Source organism: Balaenoptera ricei, chromosome 6 (assembly GCF_028023285.1).
Source record: "Balaenoptera ricei isolate mBalRic1 chromosome 6, mBalRic1.hap2, whole genome shotgun sequence".
In the NCBI taxonomy this organism is placed as follows: domain Eukaryota; kingdom Metazoa; phylum Chordata; class Mammalia; order Artiodactyla; family Balaenopteridae; genus Balaenoptera; species Balaenoptera ricei.
This window is the reverse complement of record NC_082644.1, coordinates 109,253,488-109,275,990: the sequence shown is the minus strand read 5'-3', so window position 1 is coordinate 109,275,990 and position 22,503 is coordinate 109,253,488. Positions and strand designations below refer to the sequence as shown.

Below are 22,503 nucleotides of genomic sequence, written 5' to 3'. Positions count from 1 at the left end.
GGTAGAGTGGCCAAACCATGTAAGTTGGAGTCACACAGACCCTAAAAATCATTAAACTCCTCTAAATCCGTTCCCTCATCTGTAGAATTGAAGATATTATTACCAACATCCAGATCTGTGGGGAGAAGTAATGCAATATATCAATACCAACTACCACACAGATGTTTTAGGAACAAACAACTCTTCCTTAGAGTTGGCTACAGCAGGTTCTCTGGGTCTTTGGCCTACAAAGGGATACATCCAACCTCTTTGAAAGAGGCAGTAAGAGCATCAGATTTAGAATCAGAGACTTGGGTTAGGAGCCTAGTTCTGCCATTTACTTTAAGTGTCTCCTGCTCTCTGACCTCAGGTTTCAACTGCAAAATGAGGATAACATTGACTTGTAAGGATAAAATAATGTTAAGAACCTAGGGCAGTACCTGGCAGAGAGCGCTGGTGTTTTGTCCCTGTCTTCTCCTATTTCCTATAGTCAGCTGTGACACTGTGACAAAGGAAGGCCACCAAGAAACAGTTTTCAATGCACAGTCAGCACAGAAAATGAACCAATGAAGGCCAGAGATAGAAAGAAAAACCTCCTTTGGAATTAGTCCCACCTAAAAAAAGTTGAAGGATAAGAAAATTGGATTTTGCCACCTCCATAAATTAGGAAGTAATTGTGGACCATAGAGAAAGCTTTAGCTATTCAAATCCTTGAAACATCAATTCAGGAAATATCTGCCAAACCCAGTGCAAGAGACCAAATGGATTCAAACATATCCCTCACCTCGAGCAGCTCACAATCTAGAAACCGGGGACTGACTGTGACGCACAAGGATAACAGGACATCAAGGCAGGAGAGATTCCTTCCAACCGGGGACGTCAGGCCTTGCCAAGGAGACTTCTTAAGCACTCATGCAGAAGGGTGATCAGGCAGAGGGGATGGCCTGAACACAGGAGTAACAGCACAGCATACTGGAGCACCCACATGCCAGAGTAGGTGAGGATGGAAAACTGAGTTGAGGCAAGGCTCCGAAGGGCCTTGAAATCCAGACCAAGAAATTGACTTTATCGTGAAAGCAATACGGACAGTCCATTTGGGGTCCCCAGTACATTTTCGGTAGGGTTTACTTTACACAAGATTTTCACATGCACCAGAGACATCTGTCGTAAAAAAAAAAAGGACATCACCATTATCATTTTCTTTCTTCTCCTGAGGCAGCCCACCAAACTCCCCACTATCACAAACAGGATCCTCTGGACCTCTGAAAGGGGCTCAGCCTGAAGTCGCTACAAGGTCTTCATGGAAGGGCCCTTGCAGATCCTCCCTCATTTTATATCTAGAGGAACTAAGGTCCAAGAAGCACAGAAGGTGTCAGAACCAGAGCCTGGCAACACCCTTCCCACACACCCTTCCCTCTTGAGAAGGAAGACCTAGGATACCGCAGATGTCTGTGGACTCCCACCCAAACTGCCCATGGTGTCCCCAGAGTGGAGTCACCTTGTGACAGAGCCATGGAAGTAGCCTAGATCAGGTCTCTCTTCTCACCCCACAGGGATCTTCCCCATGGAGAAGACACCCGTGGAGCAGGTTTAGGACAGCACCAGACAGAGTGAGCAGCCTTGGCTATCCCGTCTGTAACTCAACATGCCACCCACTTTCTGGACCTCACTGCAGTTCAGTTTCCTTTCCTATAAAATGGAGACTGGCTTAGGCCACTGGTTTACAAACTTTTAACAACAGAAACTTAGCTCAATACATAAAAATAATAAAAGCACAGTTGCACTGGTTGAAGTATGAGTAGCCCCCAGGGTACCTTCTGTGAACCCCTGGGGTTCTGTGGGGCAAGTCTGAAAAACACTTGTCTAGCAGTCCCCCTGGGTTCTTCCTACTTCAGGATGCTCAGTTTTCAATGCTCAAGTGGAAAGGTTAGTATGGTGGGCTCAGAACCCATGTCTCCACTGAGCAAGGCACCAGAACCTTCTGATGTCTGCCCCTTCAGGCTAGGAAAGAGTCAAGACCTACTCCCAATCCGTGAGGCTATGTCTAAGCCCTAATACTCCCCTAGTCCTACGTGCACTCAGGAAGCCCACTCCTAGTTCCTCAGGACTCAGGAATAACAAACACCATCTTTAGCTAGAAGAAATAAAATCCTGCTTGTCCCTGAAATTCCACCATTAGCAATTCATGCTTTTGGATAAAGCACTTCCAGTTCCCCTAGGAGGTGGCATTCACCCCACACACTTCTGGGTGACAGGTCAACAGGTCCATTCCTCATGAGAGGCAGGAGAGTAATAACATACTAGGCACTCAATATAGGCTCAGTGAACGTAGATGACAAACCTCACCCTCACTGCCGCCTCCCCTTGGCCCCCATACACACTCACCCTCGCCCTCCCACCCCCAGCCACCTTTACGCATGATGCACTCAGAGACAAGATCCACTGGGTTCTTGCTTGGCCTGACTGGCCCAGCGTCCTCTTCCAGCCTCAGAAGCCTTGGACCGTCACCCTCCACAAGTTACTTAACTCCTCTGTGCTGACAAAAGCATGGAATCCAGAGATGTGAGGGGGCAGAAAGAAGCCTCCCCTCCCCCAGAGAACAGCTGATGAAGGTTAGAGTCAGCCAGCAGGAGGCACAAAGAGCCCCCACTCATTCCTCCTCCATGCCCTCCTCCAGCCACTTTAAATAGTGCACATCTCCTTGGTCCATGGGAAGACTGAAGACCTCTGGGATTTCAAAAGGATGCACCAACCTTTGGAAAGAAAGCAGAGCTCTGTGAGTGACCAGGATTAGTCAGCCTATGCTATAAAACCCAACTGGGCAGCCTCACTTGAGGCCCTCCGCAATACGCCTGCAGCCCCCTGCTCTAGCCCCACAGCCCGCCACTCCTACACCTGTTACCCATCCGTCACCAAGTGATGAGTTAGGCCGGATGGCTCTAGAGTCTCACAGACATGGGTTCAAATTCTAAGCCTGCCACTTACTAGCTATGTAAGCACGGACAAATCACTTAATTTCCCTAAAGGCCCTGCAAAAGAGGGGATAAAAATAGTACCTATGTGACTGGATTGCTGAGGATTAAATGAGACAAGGTATATAAGGCACATACCTGGTACACTGGCACTGTATGCATTCAGTAAATGTTAGCTACTGTTTTTATTACTATCCTTCACTCATCACTGTGCCTTCCCCAAACAACTCCCCCTTCCCCTGTACCTCTGTATTCTCTTCTCCACCTAGAAAGTTCTCCCTGTTCCTGCTGATAAATCAAAAGCCTCTCTGTTCCTCAAGGCTCAACTCAACCACTGACCTTTCCCCAGGGATCTTCCTTGACCATCCAAACCCACAGCAATCTCTCCCTTTTCCCCATTTCTTTCACCTAGTCCTCGGCATAAAATGCCAGTTCTCTTCACTTTCCAAACTGAAAAAACATAAGGCCTTGGGCCTTGGTCCCATCTGTCACACAGGAGTAATAATCCTCTGCTTCTTTTTTGCTGAATTAGGCACTGTAAAGTTCTCATGAGATAGGATGCTTACTAAATCACAACATGTGTATGTATAGGTGCTTAAACATTAGCAGTAAGCTGGGTAATTTTATCTAATGCCTGAGAAAAATGAATTTTCTTATTTCATGGATACCTAGACCAGTGTATGTGTTTTTATAAGCAGACATACAGAATTCAGTGTATGTATGTCTGAATAGCATTCAGTATAAGACATTTTAATAACACTTTAGTAGTAAGAGCTGTCACTGATACAGCAATGCATGTGTATACTTGACATAAATTCTTTCCAATATGCGTTAACAACCCAAGGTACTAGTATAGTCCCCATTTTATAGATGGGGCAACTGAGGCACAGAAAGTAATTTGCGTGCACTTATGCTACAACTAGCAAGTGGAGGAGCCAGGATTTGACGCTGGAGGTCAAGCTCTGGGGTTCACTGTCTTAACCCTGAAGCTGTCTTTCACCAGTCAGGCTGTAATTTCTCAACAGCACTGGTTCTACCAAAGATGCCCTATTTCCACACCTGCGCTAAGGCAGTAACATGAGGGCCTTCTCTACCAATAGATCTGAGACCCAGTATTAGCCATATAACCATAGAATCCTGCCTGGTTCCCTAAGATGTGAAAGGAAAGGGTTTTATCATCCAGACAGGTGACTTGCATTCTGGCTGCATAGGAGAGTCAACCTGGGTGCTTTGAAGAACACCATATTTGATCCCCATTCCAGATGAATTAGGTCAGAATCTGAGGTGGAGCCCAAATTGGTAATTTGAAAAAGTCTCCATGTGATTATAATATGTAGCCAACATCAAAAATCACTGGTTTAGACCAGAGAATCTCAAGCTTTTACTGTGCATAGGAATCACCTGGGGATCTTGTTAAACTGTAGTTTGATTCAGTAGGTTTGGAGTGAGTGTGAGATTCTCCATTTATGGCAAGCTTCCAGGTGATGCCAATTATTACAAAACTATACTCTGAATGATAAATAAGGATTTACACCAGTGGTTCTCAAATGGAGTCCACTGACCACTGGGGAACTCCAAGCCTCTTACAGGAGGTCCATGAGGCCAAAACTATTTTCATAATAATACTAACTGTTATTTATCTTTTCACTTATGTTGACATTTGCGCTGATGGTGCAAAAGCAATGATGGGTAAAACTGGTGGCACCTTAGCATGCATCAAGACAATGGCACCAAACTGTACTAGCTATCACTGTAGCTATCACCACAATATTTGCATTTTAAAAAAGTCAAATTCACTTAAGAACATTCTTGATAATATGGTAAAAATTACTATTTTTATTAAAGTTTGACCCTTGAGTGTGCCTTTTTAATATTCTGTGTGACAGAATGGGAAGCATACATAAAGCACTTCCGCTATATACCTAAGTTCAATGTTGTCTTAAACTTCTCTGATTGAGACACAAGCTAAACTAGACTTTTCCCAAAGAATACCATTTTTACTTTCAAGCCTGAGTAACCATCATTTGTCAGTTTTACAAATTAAGGTTACTCAGGTTTGAGTATTAGGTAGACATTTTCTCAAATATGAACAAAGTGGGCCCATCACTCAAATGAAGACAATTTATATCATTTAATGCCAATCAAAAAATTCATGTTTTGGGGGTTGGGGAGGGAAGGACTGGGAGTTTGGGATTAGCAGATGCAAACTATTATATATAGGATGGGTAAACAACAAGGTCCTACTGTATAGCACAGGGAACTATATTCCGTATCCTTTGATAAACCATAATGGAAAAGAATATGAAAAGGAATATATATATATATATATATATATATATATATATATATATGAATCACTTTGCTATACAGCAGAAATTAAACACAATATTGTAAATTAAAAAAAAAATTCATGTTTTTAAGCAAAAATCAGAAGTTTGGAAAACCTGAATTTATCATCATGAGCTTAAAAGTGTCCCAACACTTAAAGATGCTTTTGACGAGATCCAGCTCTCTTATTAAGCCAGATTTTGCAAAAATGTAAAATGATGCCATTCTTCTCACTTTTTTGTTTTTGGGAAAATATGGTTACTTTCCATAAAAATACATTACTAGCATACCTTGTTTTATTGCACTACACTTTATTACAGATACTGTGTTTTTTTAGAAATTGAAGGTTTGTGGCAACCCTACATCAAGCAAGTCTATTGATGCTACATTTGCTCACTTTGTGTCTCTGTGTCTCATTTTGCTAATTCTTGCAAAATCTCAAACTTTTTCATGATTATTTTATTTGTTATGGTGATGTCATCAGTGATCTTTGATGTTACTATAATTGTTTTCTGTTTTGTATTTTTAAATTAAGGTATATACATTGTTTTTTTAGACAACGCTATTAACACACTTAATACACTGCACTATAGGCTAAACGTAACTTTTATATGCACTGGGAAACCAAAAAAAAAAAAAAAACCACGATTCACTTTATTGCAGTGGTCTGGAACCAAAGCTGCAATATCTCTGAGGTATGCCTGTATTTATGTTAATATGTAATTGTTCTATTACTGTTATTTTAAATTAACTAAAAATACATATTTTAAAAATTTCTCAGCTTTAATTTCTAATACAGTAAACTTTGATATAACCCATATAAACAAAGGTCTTTGGGGTCCTTAATAATTTTTAAAAGTGTAAAGGGATCCTGAGACCAAAATTTTGAGAACCGCTGGTTTAAAACTCACTCACTTTACAGATGGAGAGTCTGAGGGACAGGGCCATACCCAGGGTCACATGGGAGGCTGGTGACTAAGCTCTAGGTCTCCTACTTCTCAAGCTCATTCACTTAGTTCCCAGCATGTCCCAGCTGGGAAGAGATTGCACTATTACCTGATGTAGCTGGATAGCATATGGACCTTGGAAGTCTTTGTCTTTATTAACTGTAAAAGAAAGAAAAAAAAAATCACTGCTTCAGGAGCTCAGCCCCAGCTCTGCAGCTGCTCATTCATCTGGCTGTTTAGGAGACAGCATTCCTCCGGGTCCCCAGGCCCTGTTAGTAGCTTACAAATGAACCTAGGGCATCGTATGTGGGGCAAGAACCTTAGCTAATTGATCTTTGCTAATTTTTAATTGGAACCTTGCTCTCACTCTTTCCCTATCAAGGCCGCATCCCCCGATCCTCACTCACCAGCAGGATTTCAGTGGCTTCTTCTATTTCTCCATTCCAATAGTATCTGGAGAAGAGAACAACAACAAAAATTATCATGCTTACAAGATGAGTTCAGTGAAATAAACCTGGCCCAATTAGGTGACTTACTAAGGTGGAAACTTTAAAATCTTTCCAAGCCCATATAAAAAAGCCTAGAGTTGGCCAAGGCCCTACAGGTCATCTAGTCTAAACATTCTAATGCACGCTTCTAGCACCTGCCTTAACTTTCCTGGAGGTGAGAGGCTCACCATCTCCTGAAAGGTTTTCACATGAGATGGTTTTTCTTATGGTGTGCCAACATTTGCCACCCAGTTGTTTTCCCCAACTTCCACATGAAGAACCACCTCAGGACAGCCCTACAGAAACTCCTATATGTTCTCTCCTCTACACTGGGCATCTCCAGCTTTTTAAATGCTCATCCCATACTCTTGGCTTCCAGGCACCTCCCCATCCTTTGCACTGGTGCTCTCTGTATCACTGACTCTCAAAGCTGAGTGCCCACCAATGGGTAAATGAAAAAGCACAGGAAGATTCAGGGAAGAAGTAAGCCTTATAAAATATGGAAACGGGTCCAAAAGTTAAAAACAAAGTCAGTGACAATGTTTAGAAAAAGAGTACAAGAACAGCATCATGGGAAGGGAAAGAAATTCGGCCTGAGAATGCCTATGCTGACCCAGGGCAAATCTAAGATGACTTAGGCCATTGGCCTCATCTCACAGAGCTGTGGTAAAAGGATGAATTACAAGGAAGGATGAACATATGAGGGGAACAGTAGGCTAAAATTCTGTTCTAGCTCCAAAGCAGTAGCTCCCAGACTGGCTTTATGTGAATCACTTACATAACCTCTTAAAAATTCAGATTCAAGCCCCATCCTCAGGGAGACTGATTGAGTAGATCCAGGAGGGAGCTCAGGAATCTAAAGCATAGCCAGATTTGGGAGCCCTAGCTATAGGTGATGTGAGCCACTGAGGGAATGACACTGCTGGGCAGGGGAAAGCTTTCATTATATAGCACTTTTCTGTTCTGACCTTTAGAGCAGACGTTATTTCTCTCCCTCCCTCCCTCCCTCTCTCTCGCTCATCAGGGGAGGAAGGAGATGAGAAACAGGCTGATCAGTGAGATTAAGGCACAAGACAAATCCTGCACAGCTAGTACTGGGATACTGACATATTTTGATGAGGGAAATGGTGCAGACCAGGCTTAAGTAAAGGAGCTGATGAAATGAAAGGCAGACAATACACAGAAACAGCCTGTCGCATATGCTAAACTCTCAAAGTTTTCCAGAGAATCCAAAAGTAATGGAAATTATAATCTTGGATATCCCTAGTTGGCTTACTCAGGGATGGAATGCCCAGTTTGACTTCTTTGCTAAAAGCAAGCTAATTGATTTAAACAAAGAATGTGCAGACAAGATTCACTGTTCCTAAACTGTAGATTTTTTTCTCCCTTCTCTAAACACAGCCTGTTTTTGCTTTTGTTGAATGACATAAACCCACTGGTTGATTTCCTCTGAATAGAAACTGACAGTGAACTATTGATTAATTAAATGTCTTTGAGTTGTTGTTTGACAGTTCCCCATTAGTTCAGTGCTCTTTCCACCAGGCAGGACCTGACCTAGCACTCCCGCACCCTTCCACGGGCCACAGCAAAACTCACAGTGAGGATGCCTTAGGCAGGATGTTCACAGAGGCAGTCAGCTTCTTATCCAGTATAGCCCTAAAGCAAAGAGAGAGTGACAGTTACTGGGGCAAGTGTCCAGGAGTTCCTGGGAACTACTCAGGAAACCTAATTCTAAATAGATAACCATTTAGAGTGCCCCTCCCAACTCAAACCAACATGTTTCATAACTACTGTGCACAGAACCTCTGAAGACAGAGTTGTTTATAAGTCCTTCCCTGGGTGGGGAGAGAAGTAGGGAAGGCAGTTTTAAAGGACAGGCCTAGTCTGCTTGGGGAATGGGAATTTATTAGTAATGACGGAGAACAAAAAGACCTGGATTCCAATCCAGCCCTGCAGAAGGATGGCTGTGTGACCTTATGCAAGCTCTTTCTTTCATTCCAGAAATAAGTATTTGAGCACCTATCCAAGACAGGCACGACCCCCTCACTCAACCTGACTCCTGCTGTACAATCAGAGGATTGGTTCAGTCGGTGGTTTCCAACTCTTTCCACCACCAAAAACTCCTTTTATTATGTCACCTTCTTCTCCTTTTCTCTCTCGGATATGTACTAGGCTGACAGGGTTTCTGGTCTGTAGATATCATGTGACCACATGGAACTGATATAACTCCAAGGAAAAGCAAAAAAAGGCATCCTATCCTATGTCTGTCTTTGGCAAATACAGGCTCTTTTCACTTTTTATTTTTGTGAAGGTTCCTACCACAACCCTAAGAGCACAATCATCACCACCTCTGCAGACCTCTAAAAACTTCCTTTGACAGACCACAGGTTGGAATTCCTGCTCTGATAGTCTGATTCCTGTGCAGAGCCCTGGTGAACACAATAAAAAGTGCCTGAACTAGTACAAGTGTCATAGAAACAAAAGCACCACCAAGTCATCGATGCAAAGAAGTGTCCCCAAGTATCAAACCTCAAGCCCTCGGAATCAGGCAGGCCCTGACAACCCCCTCTCAAGTCTCAGTCAGCCAAGGGGGCCTGGTCTCAGTTCTCTGAAGTGTGTGGCCCCTGCCAGATAACCCTAATCTGAGCCCTGCTTACTGATCTCTCCTTCCCTTGACCGCTGCCAAGAGAACTGACCTACTTTCTCTTCCCCTGAGTTCCAGGCTGAACAGTGCTCTATTTAAGGCTCCACATTAATGTGGTATCACCACCACCCTCATTCCCTTGGAAAGTTCCAGGTGGTAAATAAATCTCTGATTGTAAGAAGAGGCACACGGCACAAATTTGTTTAAGCAACTGCTGCAAGTCTTGCTCACTCAATCAAATGGTCTGCTGAGAAATTACACTTCATTGGTTCTGAAGGTGGCATGCAAACACAGGGAGTGACTTAAACCTCTAGAAAAAAATAATCCATTGCCTCACGGGCCTCCAATCTCTTTGGTAGTGTGAACTCCTCAGTGAGTAATCACAGCAACCTGTCCTTGGGTAAAAGACTGTAAAGTTATGGAGGACTGTGCTATTCAAAAAGCTCCTGTGGCCAAACAAACAAACAAAAAACAAAAACAAACACACACACTAAAGCGCAGCAGTGAGTCACAGATGGAAAGCTCAAGCCCTCATGCTCATCTGAGTAAAGCAGAAGACAGAGCTTCTGGGGTCTCTAGAAACTGCAAAGTTCACAGACTAGAGGCTCACAGACCAGATACATGGTTTGGCTCTCTCGGCATTTAAAAAAGATCTTGATTTTGCTACCAATATTTACTATCAGGGTATTTCACATTAAAAAAATACACATTACCTAGCTTCTCACCAAAAAATGAATCTTATAACATTTTGGACCTGTAGTCCTACAAGGTCAGATTTAGCTAGAGCTGAGCAGGGGCTACTCCCTCGAGGCATGACATATGCTTCTCGGGTCAGTCAGTTTCCACTGTTCTCCCTCTCAACACCTGGGACGAGTAAGGGTTGCTAACTACAGTCATTCTTCAGCGCGACACCCCAGTCCACTTCACTCATTTATAAGTTGCCTGCTTGTGATATCTTTGTCTGTGACCCTGGCCTAACCCAATTCCCTCTCTCTACGTATGAAATCAAAGCCCAGAGAAGGAAGACTTGTCTAAGGTCATATGTGGTGTTGGCAGCAAAAAGGACACTAGAATCCAGGTCTCCTGGTTCAACATTCAGGTTTTCACCCTAGCCCCAATAAGAGATTCTTCCAGTTTAGAATGTATCTGTCAATGAAGAGCTCTAAGAACACTGCCAGGAACCAGAATGGAACTGAACCAGAACTGAGAGGCAGCAGACTGAACGCTGAAGAGCACTAAAGAAGAAAGAGCACTAAACTGGAGCTGAAAGACCTGGTCCCAGCACTAGTTCCATAGGCAGAGCTGGGGTTCCTGCCGGCTAACATTTGTGGGGCCCTCCCCACCATGTACCCACTTACTCTCCTTCTACAAATCCTGGAAGCGAAACCTATTTGCCTCTCTTCTACCCAAATCATTCATAAAAAATACAGAATAGAACAGCTGAGGGGAGAGCTCCACTGCCACATCACTCAGAACTCCACTTGAGACTCACAGCTCAGCTGGCGGGCTGCACACACACTGCAACCTCCCTTTTACACGCCACACGAGAAACAACAAAACATTTCTTTGCCGTGCCAGAGCACAGTAAGGAGAACGCTTTATGTACTAGCAACTAGGAGGAGGCCCTAAAGAAAAAAGGTAGCCCTGAGTCATGCATGGGAGCATGTAGGGGGACTTCCTAACTTAAGAGCCTTTGAATCTTTTAAACATTGGCAGTGATCTGGTTTTCTTGGCCTCCAGCAACCTGGAGAATTTTGAAGAATATAAAATTATAATTTTTTCATTAACGTAGTCATAGTTTGAATCATATAAGTTGACCATCCTAAAAATTCTTCTTGAGGTGATAAATTATTCTTAGAAACTGATTTTAACTGTTGAATACTAGATTGTAGAAGTATTTCAAGAATCTTCTTAGTAAGTTTTGCCTACACCTGCTATGTAAATATGTATGCCTATTATTTTATTTCCTTTGTTCCTTATTACATTTATACTGTTCCTTTGTAAATAAATAAATGTGCCTTTTTGAACTTGGGGCAGGAGTGGGGGGAGAGAAAATGAAAGCAACAGTCTGTAATCTAGATGTAATGGGAACCAGAGCAGGCAGGAACTTGGAGGCAACCATCAAGGTAAATAGTTGGAATGCCACAGCAGGAGCAGGTAGACCCCCTAAATCTCCCATGGCCCAGGCAACAGTAATGGGATGTTTGATACAGGCAGAGCAGCGAGCGTGGGAATTTTGGAAAAAAGGCAAAACACTGTCCTAGTGGCTGGCGACAGCCAAGGACAAAAGGGAGAGTGCACGCCCAGAAGACCAGTTACTTGGGTACCCCAGCCAGTAGAATGTCCACCTGCCCCACACGCGCACTGCAGAGTGCCACCTAAGGTCAATTCCTGCAGCTGTTTCTGCACTTCCCCATAAGCATAGCTAAGAAGACAAGAGAGGTCACAATTAAGAATTACAAAGTATTTAAGGAACGTCAACACCATGAGAGACTAAAATTCAACAACAAAAAAGAATTTACATGAGAAGGATAATTGAAACCAAGATTTTAAAATAAGTACAATTATGTATACTTGAAAATTGCTAAGAGAGTAGATCTTAAAGAGTTCTTATCACAAAAAAAGTAACTGAAATGATGGATGTTTAACTAACCTTACTGTTGTAATCATTTTGTAATATATACACATATAAAATCATCATGTTGTATACCTTAAACTTACACAATGTTATATGTCAATTATATCTCAATAAAGCTGGAATAAAATTAAGCATAAAATAAGTATAATTACTATCCACAGAAAGATAAAGCAAGATTATTGCATTTATAAAACAAGATCAGACAATTACAAAACAAGAGCAGTTGGTTATTAAAAACAATCTGAAATCTTGAAAAGGAAAACTATAAAATTCAGTCTAAAGAAAACTATAAAGTTCAGTCACAGAAAACAAATTCAACATCTATCTATAAGGAGTTCCAGGAAAGCGCGATGCAGAAAGAATAGAGAGTAGAGAGACTATATTTAACAAAGTAGTACTTGAACATTAAGACAAAGAGAAACTCCTAAAAACTAGGAGAAAAACCAGAGAGAAAAAGCATTACCTATGAAGGAATAAGACCCCATTCCTGACCTCTCATCAGCAACCTTGGATGCAAAGACAATAGAGACCCCTCTCCAAGCTGATACTGATCCATTTACCTGAACTGGCCTTTCAACTACTGTATTTAGAATCCAGGCCTTAGAATCCTTCTCCTCCTGATACCCAACACCTCACAGATATCAGCTGAAGTTGTTCCCTGACAGGACCCAGAGTGGCTAATCCAGGGGTCCAGTGAGTTCAGCACAGATCCTGGGTATACCAGAAGCACAGAAGGGATTTCAATTCCTAGCTGCTAAATATAATACTAGGTCATATTTCTGGAGTAATCACATGTTCTTTTAGACAAGAGCTATTCTCCAAAAGTAATGTTAAAAAGGAAAAAATAGGGGCTTCCCTGGTGGCGCAGTGGTTGAGAATCTGCCTGCCAATGCAGGGGACACAGTTTCGAGCCCTGGTCTGGGAAGATCCCACATACCGCGGAGCAACTAGGCCCATGAGCCACAATTACTGAGCCTGCGCGTCTGGAGCCTGTGCTCTGCAACAAGAGAGGCCGCGACAGTGAGAGGCCCGCGCTCGCCGCAACTAGAGAAAGCCCTCGCACAGAAACGAAGACCCAACACAGCCATAAATAAATAAAGAAAGAAAGAAAAATTCAAAAAAAAAATAATAAGGAAAAAATAGACATTCTGGTTAGGGGCAGGAAAGATGGAATCAAATGCAAAGTTAACCTGTGACCATCAGTTTGGAGGCTATGTGCCCCCAAAGACCAAATTCAACACATAAAACACTATAACTTAAGCTATCATCAAACTTCAAGAATGCTGAGTTGTAGAGCAAGAAGAAAGGGAGCCAGGAGCCAAATCCATTACCCCTCAGCCCCACTAACCCTCTTCAAAGCTGCAGCTATAAAGGAGTGAAGGGCAGGGGAGCTTCCCTAGCAGTCCAGTGGTTAGGACTCGGCGCGTTTACTGCCGTGGCCCTGGGTTCTATCCCTGTTCGGGGAACTAAGATACCGCAAGCCGCAAGGCGCGGCCAAAAAAGAAAAATAAATTTAAAAAAATAAAAGAGGAGTGAAGGGTGGAAATTCAGATACAACAAACATTTTTTGAGCATCTACTACATTTGAGTTACTGGAATAAGGACTGTACATATATCATATAATTTAATCCTCTCAACAACCCTGTGAGGTAGGTGGCATTATCCTATTTTATAATTCAGGAAACTAATGCTTAGAGAAGGGAAGCAACTTGCCCGAGGTCACACAGCAAGTGGCAGAGCCAAGATTCAAATTGCTCTGATTACAAGTCCAGTGCTCTTTCCACCACAGCACAGCTGCTTTTAGAAATCTGCCATATACTTGGAATTGGGCTCCTCCTCCTCTTGTCATGGTGAGCACCTCTGGGACTGAGCAAAGACTACCTCCAAAAAGAGAGCTGGGTCAGGAATTAGGATTCTTAAATTCTCAACCTGCGGAGTTCCACTGTTCTCTTATCTTAACACCTTGCGCAAGCCACCTATCTCTCTGGGTCTCATATCCCTTTTACGCCCCCATGTACCACTCAGCATTTTCAGGCCCAGCAGTAGAATCCATCCGAGTGTCATTCAGCCATGCTTCTCATATCACCCCAAGCAGACGGCTGGGTAGTTCATCACTGGATGGGGTTGTCAAAAGCAAGAGAAGTACCCCAAAGTGGCCCCTCTGGAGCATCCTGGTAGCTCCTGAGCCTCCTGGGGCAGCACCTAAGCCCCTTCACCATACCTGGCAATATCTCTGGCAATCTGCTCGTTGGGACAGTTGACAAAAACGATGGAGTAAGTGCCGGAGACATAGCTGCCAGTGACAACTGAAAGGAGCTGCTGGCTAAGGGTCCTGAGCATGGGATATGTCAGGAAAGAAGCAGTCAGGATCTACATGGTGGGAAAAGAGAAGCAGAGATCAGCAGTGACATGGCCAACTCACTATTTGCCAGTTCAAGCAGACTGGAACCAAAGCTGGGCATCATATTTTCATCCCTATTTCCCATCCATAAACTAATTCCTGGGATCTGTATTGAGTTTTAGTGCTTAAAGTTTTCATGTCTAGATTATTTGCCTCTGCATTTTACAAATGGTAAAAAAAAGAAAAGAAAAAATAGAGGCTCAAAAATCAAGAAACTTGCTCAAAATCACACAGCTTTGGGAATTCCCAGGCGGTCCAGTGGTTAGGACTCAGTGCTTTCACTGCCAGGTTCGATCCCTGGTAGGGGAACTAAGATCCCACAAGCCATGCAGTGTGGCCAAAAAAAAAAAAAAAAAAATCACACAGCTTTTAACTGAAGCCAAGATTAGGAGTCGAGTCTGGATAACTTGAAAACCATTCCTACTGTACAAAACTGCTACTGGAGGTAACGCCAACCGGCATCCACTGAACTGCTATCATCCTATGGAGATTATTATGAATGATAAGTTCTTACACCTGTCGATGTTTTAGGGAGTTAATTTCACCTTCGTTCAATTGTGTATGTGCCAGGTGCTACAGGGAGTCTAGTGGAAAAGGAAGGCTAATTCTAAAGCAATGTGACCTGTGCTACTGTGACAGACAATTGGAGGGTCCAGGAGGAAGGCTCTACCTGTTGGGGACAGGAAAAGGCTTTGAAAAGAAGGTACTATCTAAGTTGGAACTGAAATAATAAGCAGAATTACAAAAGAGGGAGATATAATAATATGTACAAACTCAAGAGGTATTTAGGGACAGATAAGCTATCTAGTCCGCATGGGTCTTAGTCTGTGGGTAAGAGATTGGGAGGAAAATGAGACTGGCTAGAACTATAAAGGGTCAGGCTAAGGAATGTAGGGTTTGTACTCAAGTGATAAGGTGCTTTTGCACGTTTTAAAGTAGAAGAGTAATAATATGATCAAGCTGAAGGAGGATGGGGAGTGACCAGAAGGTAGTCTATTCAAAAGGCCATTACAATGTTCCAGGAAAAAGACATTAAGATCTTGAGCTAAGAAAATGGCAGTGACACCGTGAGAGGAAAAGACAGTTAAAATAACATTTTTCTTGCTTCTTTAATGACAAACTTTTAAAATAAGAGGAAATGAAAAGAACTGGAGGACATCTTCTATTCCAGGGTTCTTTGCTGGGGGGATACAAAGGAGTCATTAATAGGGATAGAGGCAACTTGCAAGGAGTCCGACTGTGACTCAGGCAAGACTGAACAAGAGCATGCTTCTCCTGCCTCCCAGCCCGGGGCTCACATCTCGCTCAAATAAACCTCTGTCCTCCCACTCCTATGTTATTGCCCGGCCCTGCCTGGCTCCTACTTCTTGGCAGGGCCTGAGTAGCGTTTTTATGTCTTTAGCTTCAGTTTGACTAGAAGCCTGTCTGGGGTGGGTTTCTCATTCCCTCCCACTACCTCCACCAACACCTCCAATCCAACACACTAGTCCTCTGAACTAAACCAGTGACCACACAAGAAAAAAAGAACCAGGCTTTTCAATGAAGCTTTCGGTGACAACTCAATTAGATTATATAGGAAAAAAATAAAGGCACTAAAGAGCAGGATTTAAATCCTAGTGCCAGTACTGCTGCCTGTGGTCTTCAACAAGTTACTTCCTTTGCCTTCTATAAACATTACCTAGAAATCGGAGATTATGACATCTGTGCTGCCTGCCTCAGAGTTGCCATGGGTTCAAACAAGATAGGAAAAACAATATATAATCACTAATCCAATAAAGAAAGGGACTGTGGTTTGCTCATCACTGTGTCCCCAGGACAGTTCATGGCACACAGCAGGTTCTCAAGAAATAACTTGTAGACTGGTGAATTAGTACACCAGCAAGATGTTGATATTGAGACAAAATAGCCTTGTGAAGTAAGTAGGGCTTTTGGGTCACCCACAGAGCTTTTGGCAGAGAATCGGACAAACTAAAAAACTGTAAGGAGTCAACTACATGACTCTAAGGTGGCTTCCTGTACAGACTCTAAACAAAAGGAGTAATGGTCTGTCCCTCAACCAAAAAAACCATTCCTAAGGAAGATCTAGGGCATTTCAGCCAGCAGTTATCAGTGTAACACAGAGCTAATAGGATTAACTATAAACTCACCTAAAATGTATTGAAACTCTTGTATGAACTCATAGTCAAAAAATACTAAGAGGTACTTTGGGCCCTCGGGGATTATCTAAGATAACCCTTCATTTAACAGATAATGTTACTGAGGCAGAACATACAGAAATTCTGTGACAGAGGCAAGACTTAAATCCAAGACTCCTGCCTCCTTTTCTGGGCTCTCTGAACCGCAAGGAGCATGACCAGGAATTGATACAGTGGGCTTATTTCAGCTTCACTTAATCCAGAGCCTCTCAACTTGGGGCAATTTTTCCCCCCAGGGGACATCTGGCAACATCTAGGGACAATTTTGATTGTCATGACTGGGGAGGAGATGCCATTGGCATCTAGTGGGTAGAGGTCAGGACTGCTGCTAAACATCCTTCTATTGTACCATCAATCACACTGAAATACAGACAGTTGTTTACATGTCTCCCTCATTGGACGTGAGCTCTTTGGCCTCATACATTTCTGTATCCCCAGCACTTTATAACCCCCTGACAAGGAGTATGGGCTTGAGAAATGTTTGTGGACCATATCAACAAAGAATCAGAAGCATGAAAGGTTGGTTTGGAACCAAAAGTGGACTACAGTATATTAGAAAGTGATATTACATGAATGCAAAATACACACATCACCATATTCCCTAATAGAAACATTATAACGGGAAAAGATTTACTGTAAGTTTATAGCATTTTCATATTTATGTCTTTACTATATACCTTTTCTAATTTTACATTCTTTTAAAATATTGTATGTACCCTTTCAATTATTTCATTCTTTTTTTGTCCTGCAGTATTTGCCTAGACTTTAAGACATTATGGTTGACTTTACGATCTGTGTTAAGGTAGAAGGGGCCTCAGAAACCACCCAGTGGTTCTAAATTTGTAATCCATCTAGTTTTAAGGAATCTGTGAATACTCTGAAATTGACATTGTGTTTATACACTTTCCTTGGGTGCAAATCCAGACTTGCACTCACACACATACACACACACACACAAAATCAAGACATGTCCCCAAAATGTTGAGCCACTGATTTGTGCCAGTTAATTAAGGGCCAGAGAGGGGAAGAAATGACCAGAAAGTGAGCAGCAGAGCTGGGCTAGCGTAGGGCTTTACCCTACGCTTGCGGCCCTCCCACACAGCTCTCCCTTCCACCACCCCCGCACCCCACCCCACTCAGCCCCCGCCCACTGCGACCACCAGCACCACTGTGGGGACTCTGTAGCCACTGCCAACCTTAACATTTTAACATACTTCAGAGATGAGAAAACAAAGCCCCCAGAAAAATGAGATGGTAACTGCACTGGAAAGAGGGAAAGAACCTATCATGTGACCCTTACATGAGAACTCACCAGCAGACACCCCTCACCACCCCAAGGACCCTGGCAGTGAAACACAGCCCAGTCACTCCTCCTCACAAGGCAGGGCATAAAGGGGTGCTGGTAATCTTCACACTCACACCACAATCTCCAAGACACAGGGTGGTGCCTCCAAGGATTTTACCGTCCACCCACTACCTGCCCGCCCCCAGCTCAAAATCCCAGGAAGAGTAAAAGAGAAATGCACCTTCTTCCCTCAGTCCCCAGGCTGGAGGTTTAGAGGTGAGAGGGTTCATAGCACTGTAGCATGGAACACTCACCAAGAGGCATAAAAGGACAGAGGGTCGCGGGCAGCCTGGCAAAGGGCACCGTGAGCCCAGCCTGTCCATGGCGTCGCTGGTAATTTAGCAGCACAGCCTATTGGAACTGTGGCCTGAGGCCGAGTTGCTGGCTGATGGGCGGGCACGAAGGGCCTGAACTGCCCTCTCCCCTTACCACCTGCTGCCTGCCCCACTGCCCAGCCAGGTCCCAGCCAGGCTGGCCGGAAGGAGATAGTGGAGGGGGCGGGGAAAGAGGGAGTAATTTTTCACTGGGCAACTCTCCTTCTGGAAATATACAACCCAAGCACCATATGCAAACCTCCAACCCCTGCAAAAGTAAAAATACTAATTTTCCCTTCCCATTCTAACATACACATACAAAAAAAACATAAAATCCCCAGAGATGTACAGATTAAAAGACCTAAGTTTCTTAGATATAAAATCGTCAGCCCAAACACAAATACACATACACAAAACTCTTCCACTTTGCAGGGGTCCCCAACCCCCGGGATCTAATGCCTGATGATCTGAGGTGGAGCTGATGTAATAATAATAGAAATAAAGTGCACGATAAATGGAATTGGCTTTAATCATCCCGAAACCATCCCCCCACCCCGGTCCTTGGAAAAACCGTCTTCCACGAAAACGGTCCCTGGTGACAAAAAAGTTGGGGACCGCTGTAGAGGACCATCCCACCAAAAAAACCCAAATAAATGAAGCACACACATGGCTGCCTTCCCTTCCCTGTCCCCCACACATCACTCCCTCCTCCTAGGATCTCCCTTCCAATCCTCTCTGGCTTAGAGCACACACTCTTGCTCCGGACTGCTCTCCCTATGAACTCATTTGTCTTCCAGGCCAGCGGCTCTGTGCAGTCTTTCGCAAGGTTAATCCCCACAGTCCTCTCTTTCCACTAAGGCACTCTGTCCACACTTCCGTTGCAGCACTTAACATCAACTATTAAACAAATCTTTAAAAGCAGCAAGCTAAGGACTGACTGTTGCCCTTTGGGGATGCAGAGTCCACTGTTGTCAGCGTTTCCAATTTTTTAATCCAGCTTTTTAATGTGAAATATCTTAATTTTTAAATGACGACACTTCAGGGGAAGAAATTGAATACACAAGGCCATAAGTAAATTTTAAGCCAAGGAAACTATTCTATAGCTTGACTGTGGTAGTGGTTACACAAACATTAAAAAATTCAACAAACTATACACTTAAATTGGTTAATTGTGTTGTATGTAAATAGTACCTTAAACAAAGGAGGGGGGGGAATGCTGAAAACCAATTCAAAATTGTTTTAAACTGGGCAGACGAAACAAAACACACCTGTTAGCTAAACTGGCCTGCAGGCTGCCAGTTCACAGCCTCTGTGTTTCTTTTAATTACCTGTTTACCTGTCTGTCTCATTCCTTGGGACTATAAATTCTTAAAGGCCTGATACACTTCCTGGCAAAGTGTCTAACAAAGTCAGCTGTAGCCCTAGTCCTATCATTTACATCAATAGCTATGTGGACTCAGGCAAATAACTTAACCTCTCTGAGCTTTTTGGGGTTTTTTTGGTAAAGGAATGGCTAATACCTCCTTCATAGGTCTAAAGTGAGGATTAACCGAGAGGGTTAATATAAGAATGCTTTATAAAATGTAAGACCATGTCACCGTTTCACGAGCAAGTAGTCTCATGTCAACTACCAAACAAGGTTAACTCAGAAAATCTCCATTTGTGATTGAAAAACTTAGCGTGTGTGAAAAAAACAGGGTTAGAGAAAATGAGGCTGAGTGATCCTAAAAAAAAACCTTTATATTCAAAGTCCACTAAAATAAATCAAGGCTATGATCTTTTAAATCTATTACATTAATAAGAAAGGCCACTGTTAATGACCATTTTACCTTAGATCCTGAGATGATGTCCCAGAGTTTAGCAGAGGATCCCACAGAGATTATGCTCAATAAATGTTTGTTGATTTGGTGATTATAAAGATGGTCATGATGAAGACGATGCTGGGGCAGCAGGGGAAGGATGGCAAGAGATGAACTGTTATTTGGAAGAAACCGTTTCTGGATTCTCTTCTTCCTTCAACTCAGGCACCTCTACTCTCTTCAGATTCAATTCCAAGGTTAGATTCCAAAAGTCCAATTCTGCATTTATGGCCTTGGCAGATTCTTCAGATCTAGTAAGAGCCTCAGTGCCACTGCCTGAGATTATAAGCTCTTCTTCTGGAGGCTTCTTACCCTCTTTCTCTCCTCCTCCTTACTGGATTCAGATATGGACTCAGAATCCTCTTCAGAGTCAGATTCTGTACCCATCCCTTTCACCCACACTACTTCCTCTTTATTGTTTGTGTCTTCCTTCTCTTTCTTCATCTCCTTTGCTTTATTTTGAAGGTTCTTTTGGGCCTCTTTATAGGTATACAACAATTTATTGAAATCTTTTTTAAAGGCCAAACTTCAATCCAGTAAAGAACCCATATCAATTGCAGCTTCAATGAGGTCTGACACCTGGTGTAAGACAGAATTGTTTCCTTGGATTCAACTTTATCTCTGGTTCCAGAGATTTGCCTTCTTCCTCATCTACAGATATAGACTCTCTGTGTTATTGCCAAAGCTTGAAACTTAAGTTGCTTATTAATTTCACTTTCATCAATATCGATGAATTTAAAGCCCGTCCATTTTCAGACTATGATTTTTTTCAACTTCTTCATTAGCTCTAGGGAAACATGCATAATCATTCACAACATCATCCCAAAGGTTCCACCAGGCTTTATTAAGAGAGGCTGGTTTTTATATCATCCATCACCTCTTTTATTACTACCAAAGCATCAGCAAAGTTGTACTGTTGCCATGTTTCTTTCAAAGTGAGGCAAGGGTTTTTTTCAAAAAGTCGGCAAAGTAGTCAAATATATGCTTGGTGTATTACCTCCTGAATGCTTCAATTATACCCTGATCCAAGGGCTTAAGATAGCTACTGCCCTCCAGATGGAGAAACACAATATCATCATTGGGATGAGCAAAGAATGGAGTCTGGGTGACTGAGACCTCTGTCCAAAAACAGCAACACTCTGAAGGCAAGATTTTTTTCTGTTAAATAACTCCAGGTTCAATGAATAAAACAATTACGAAGCCAATCCAAAATGAGGGCAGCTGTTAATGATACTGTTAGTGATCGCCGGAAAATAGGAAGGCGTTTTATATTTTTTTCCATAAAACAGGTGCTGCTTCATAAAGCAGCAATGGTTTTGTCACCTGCGGCACTGGCACAAAAAATGAAAGAAATCCGGTCCTTAGCTTCCTCTAAGCTTTCCGGATTTTTGTCTTTTTCCCCAAAAGTACGCGAAGGCAAGCACTTCCAAAACAGGCTCGTCTGCTTGGCGGTGAAGACCTGCTGAGGTACAATGCCACTAACTCTGATCAGCTTCTGGCGTTGCTTGGAATACGTGGGTGCCGACTGGGTATTTAACGGTTCTTCCTCACCTATCAACCTCGAATTCAGCAGCCTATAGCGATTTCTAAACTTCTCCAACCATCCCCTGCTCGCATGAAACTTCTCTGGGTTGCCCTTGCCAGGGGTTTCCACCAGTTGCCTGTAAACCTGTTTGGCCTGGCTGCAGATGGCCTTCAGCGTCAGAGGCTGCCCCCTCCTCCTTTGGTCTAATCCTAGACCCCAAAGATTACTTCGTCTCCATCTTCTCGATGTTTACGTCCTGAGGAATGCACAGCACCTGGGAGCAGACGGGCAAAACACTCTCCATGCTGGTCCTGACCGCCTTCTCGTTTTGCTTAAGGGTGCGCAAACTCTTCTTCCAGCTTCTCGAGAATTTTCATCTCGTCTTCCAGAGACATGACCCTCCGCCTCCTCTTAATACGTGTCTAGCCCGGGAGCAGGATGCCCACCGCCTCCGCCCCGCCCCGGGAAGCCTAAGCCCCTGCCCAAGCCGCAGCAGCGTCCACCATAGCCGCTGCCGAGAGCCTCGTTTTAGAGCCAGGGGGCCGCCCCCAAGGCCGTTCAACCTTTGGCTGGTCCTCATTCTCACCACTCCGCTTGCCGGGCATTTACCCAGCCTTCGCTCTCAGTGGGACAGAAGCAAACAAACTGGAGAGTCAGACTGCAGGACCAACTGAGCAGCGCCCAACATGACGCCGCACTGCGACCCCGTAACCACCAGCGACCCTAGTCAGCCCCGCTCTCGCGAGGCTTGGCAGCCCCCGAGCGCGCGCTGCCCGGCAGCTCCGCAACTCTATTGGTGCCGCCTGGGCCGTTTTGGCCCAGCCAAAACTCGGGGAAGGGAGTCTGCGCCGGGCAGATCTCGCGAGGC

At 43.6% G+C, this 22,503-nt stretch overlaps 1 protein-coding gene across 3 annotated transcripts; it reads right to left on the bottom strand.

Moving 5' to 3' along the window:
• Positions 1–1,024: 1,024 nt before the first annotated feature.
• On the bottom strand, positions 1,025–22,411 carry LOC132367328 (protein CutA homolog). Of its 3 annotated transcripts, none has more exons than XM_059925493.1 (7): positions 20,081–22,411; positions 14,218–14,366; positions 8,311–8,370; positions 6,634–6,679; positions 6,336–6,385; positions 2,389–2,732; positions 1,025–1,140 (listed from the first exon to the last, which is right to left on the bottom strand). In XM_059925493.1, the coding sequence occupies exons 2-6, from the start codon at positions 14,334–14,336 to the stop codon at positions 2,630–2,632; spliced, it is 378 nt and encodes a 125-aa protein (XP_059781476.1). In that variant the 5' UTR covers positions 14,337–14,366; positions 20,081–22,411; the 3' UTR covers positions 1,025–1,140; positions 2,389–2,629. The 3 variants fall into 3 exon arrangements, with proteins under 3 accessions (XP_059781476.1, XP_059781474.1, XP_059781475.1); XM_059925491.1 differs by lacking the exon at positions 20,081–22,411 and adding an exon at positions 18,192–18,394; XM_059925492.1 differs by lacking the exons at positions 2,389–2,732; positions 20,081–22,411 and adding an exon at positions 18,192–18,394.
• Positions 22,412–22,503: the final 92 nt, after the last annotated feature.

Bases quoted from the DNA above. Each gene is read 5' to 3' on its own strand.
- LOC132367328 (XM_059925491.1), bottom strand. From the start codon at position 18,260: ATGGACAGGCTGGGCTCACGGTGCCCTTTGCCAGGCTGCCCGCGACCC. The intron at 6,680-8,310 runs GTGAGTTTTGCT...TCTCTTCTCCAG, and splicing joins CTGCCTAAGGCATCCTCACT to ATACTATTGGAATGGAGAAA. The intron at 2,733-6,335 runs GTAATAGTGCAA...TTCTTTCCAAAG, and splicing joins ATGCTATCCAGCTACATCAG to GTTGGTGCATCCTTTTGAAA.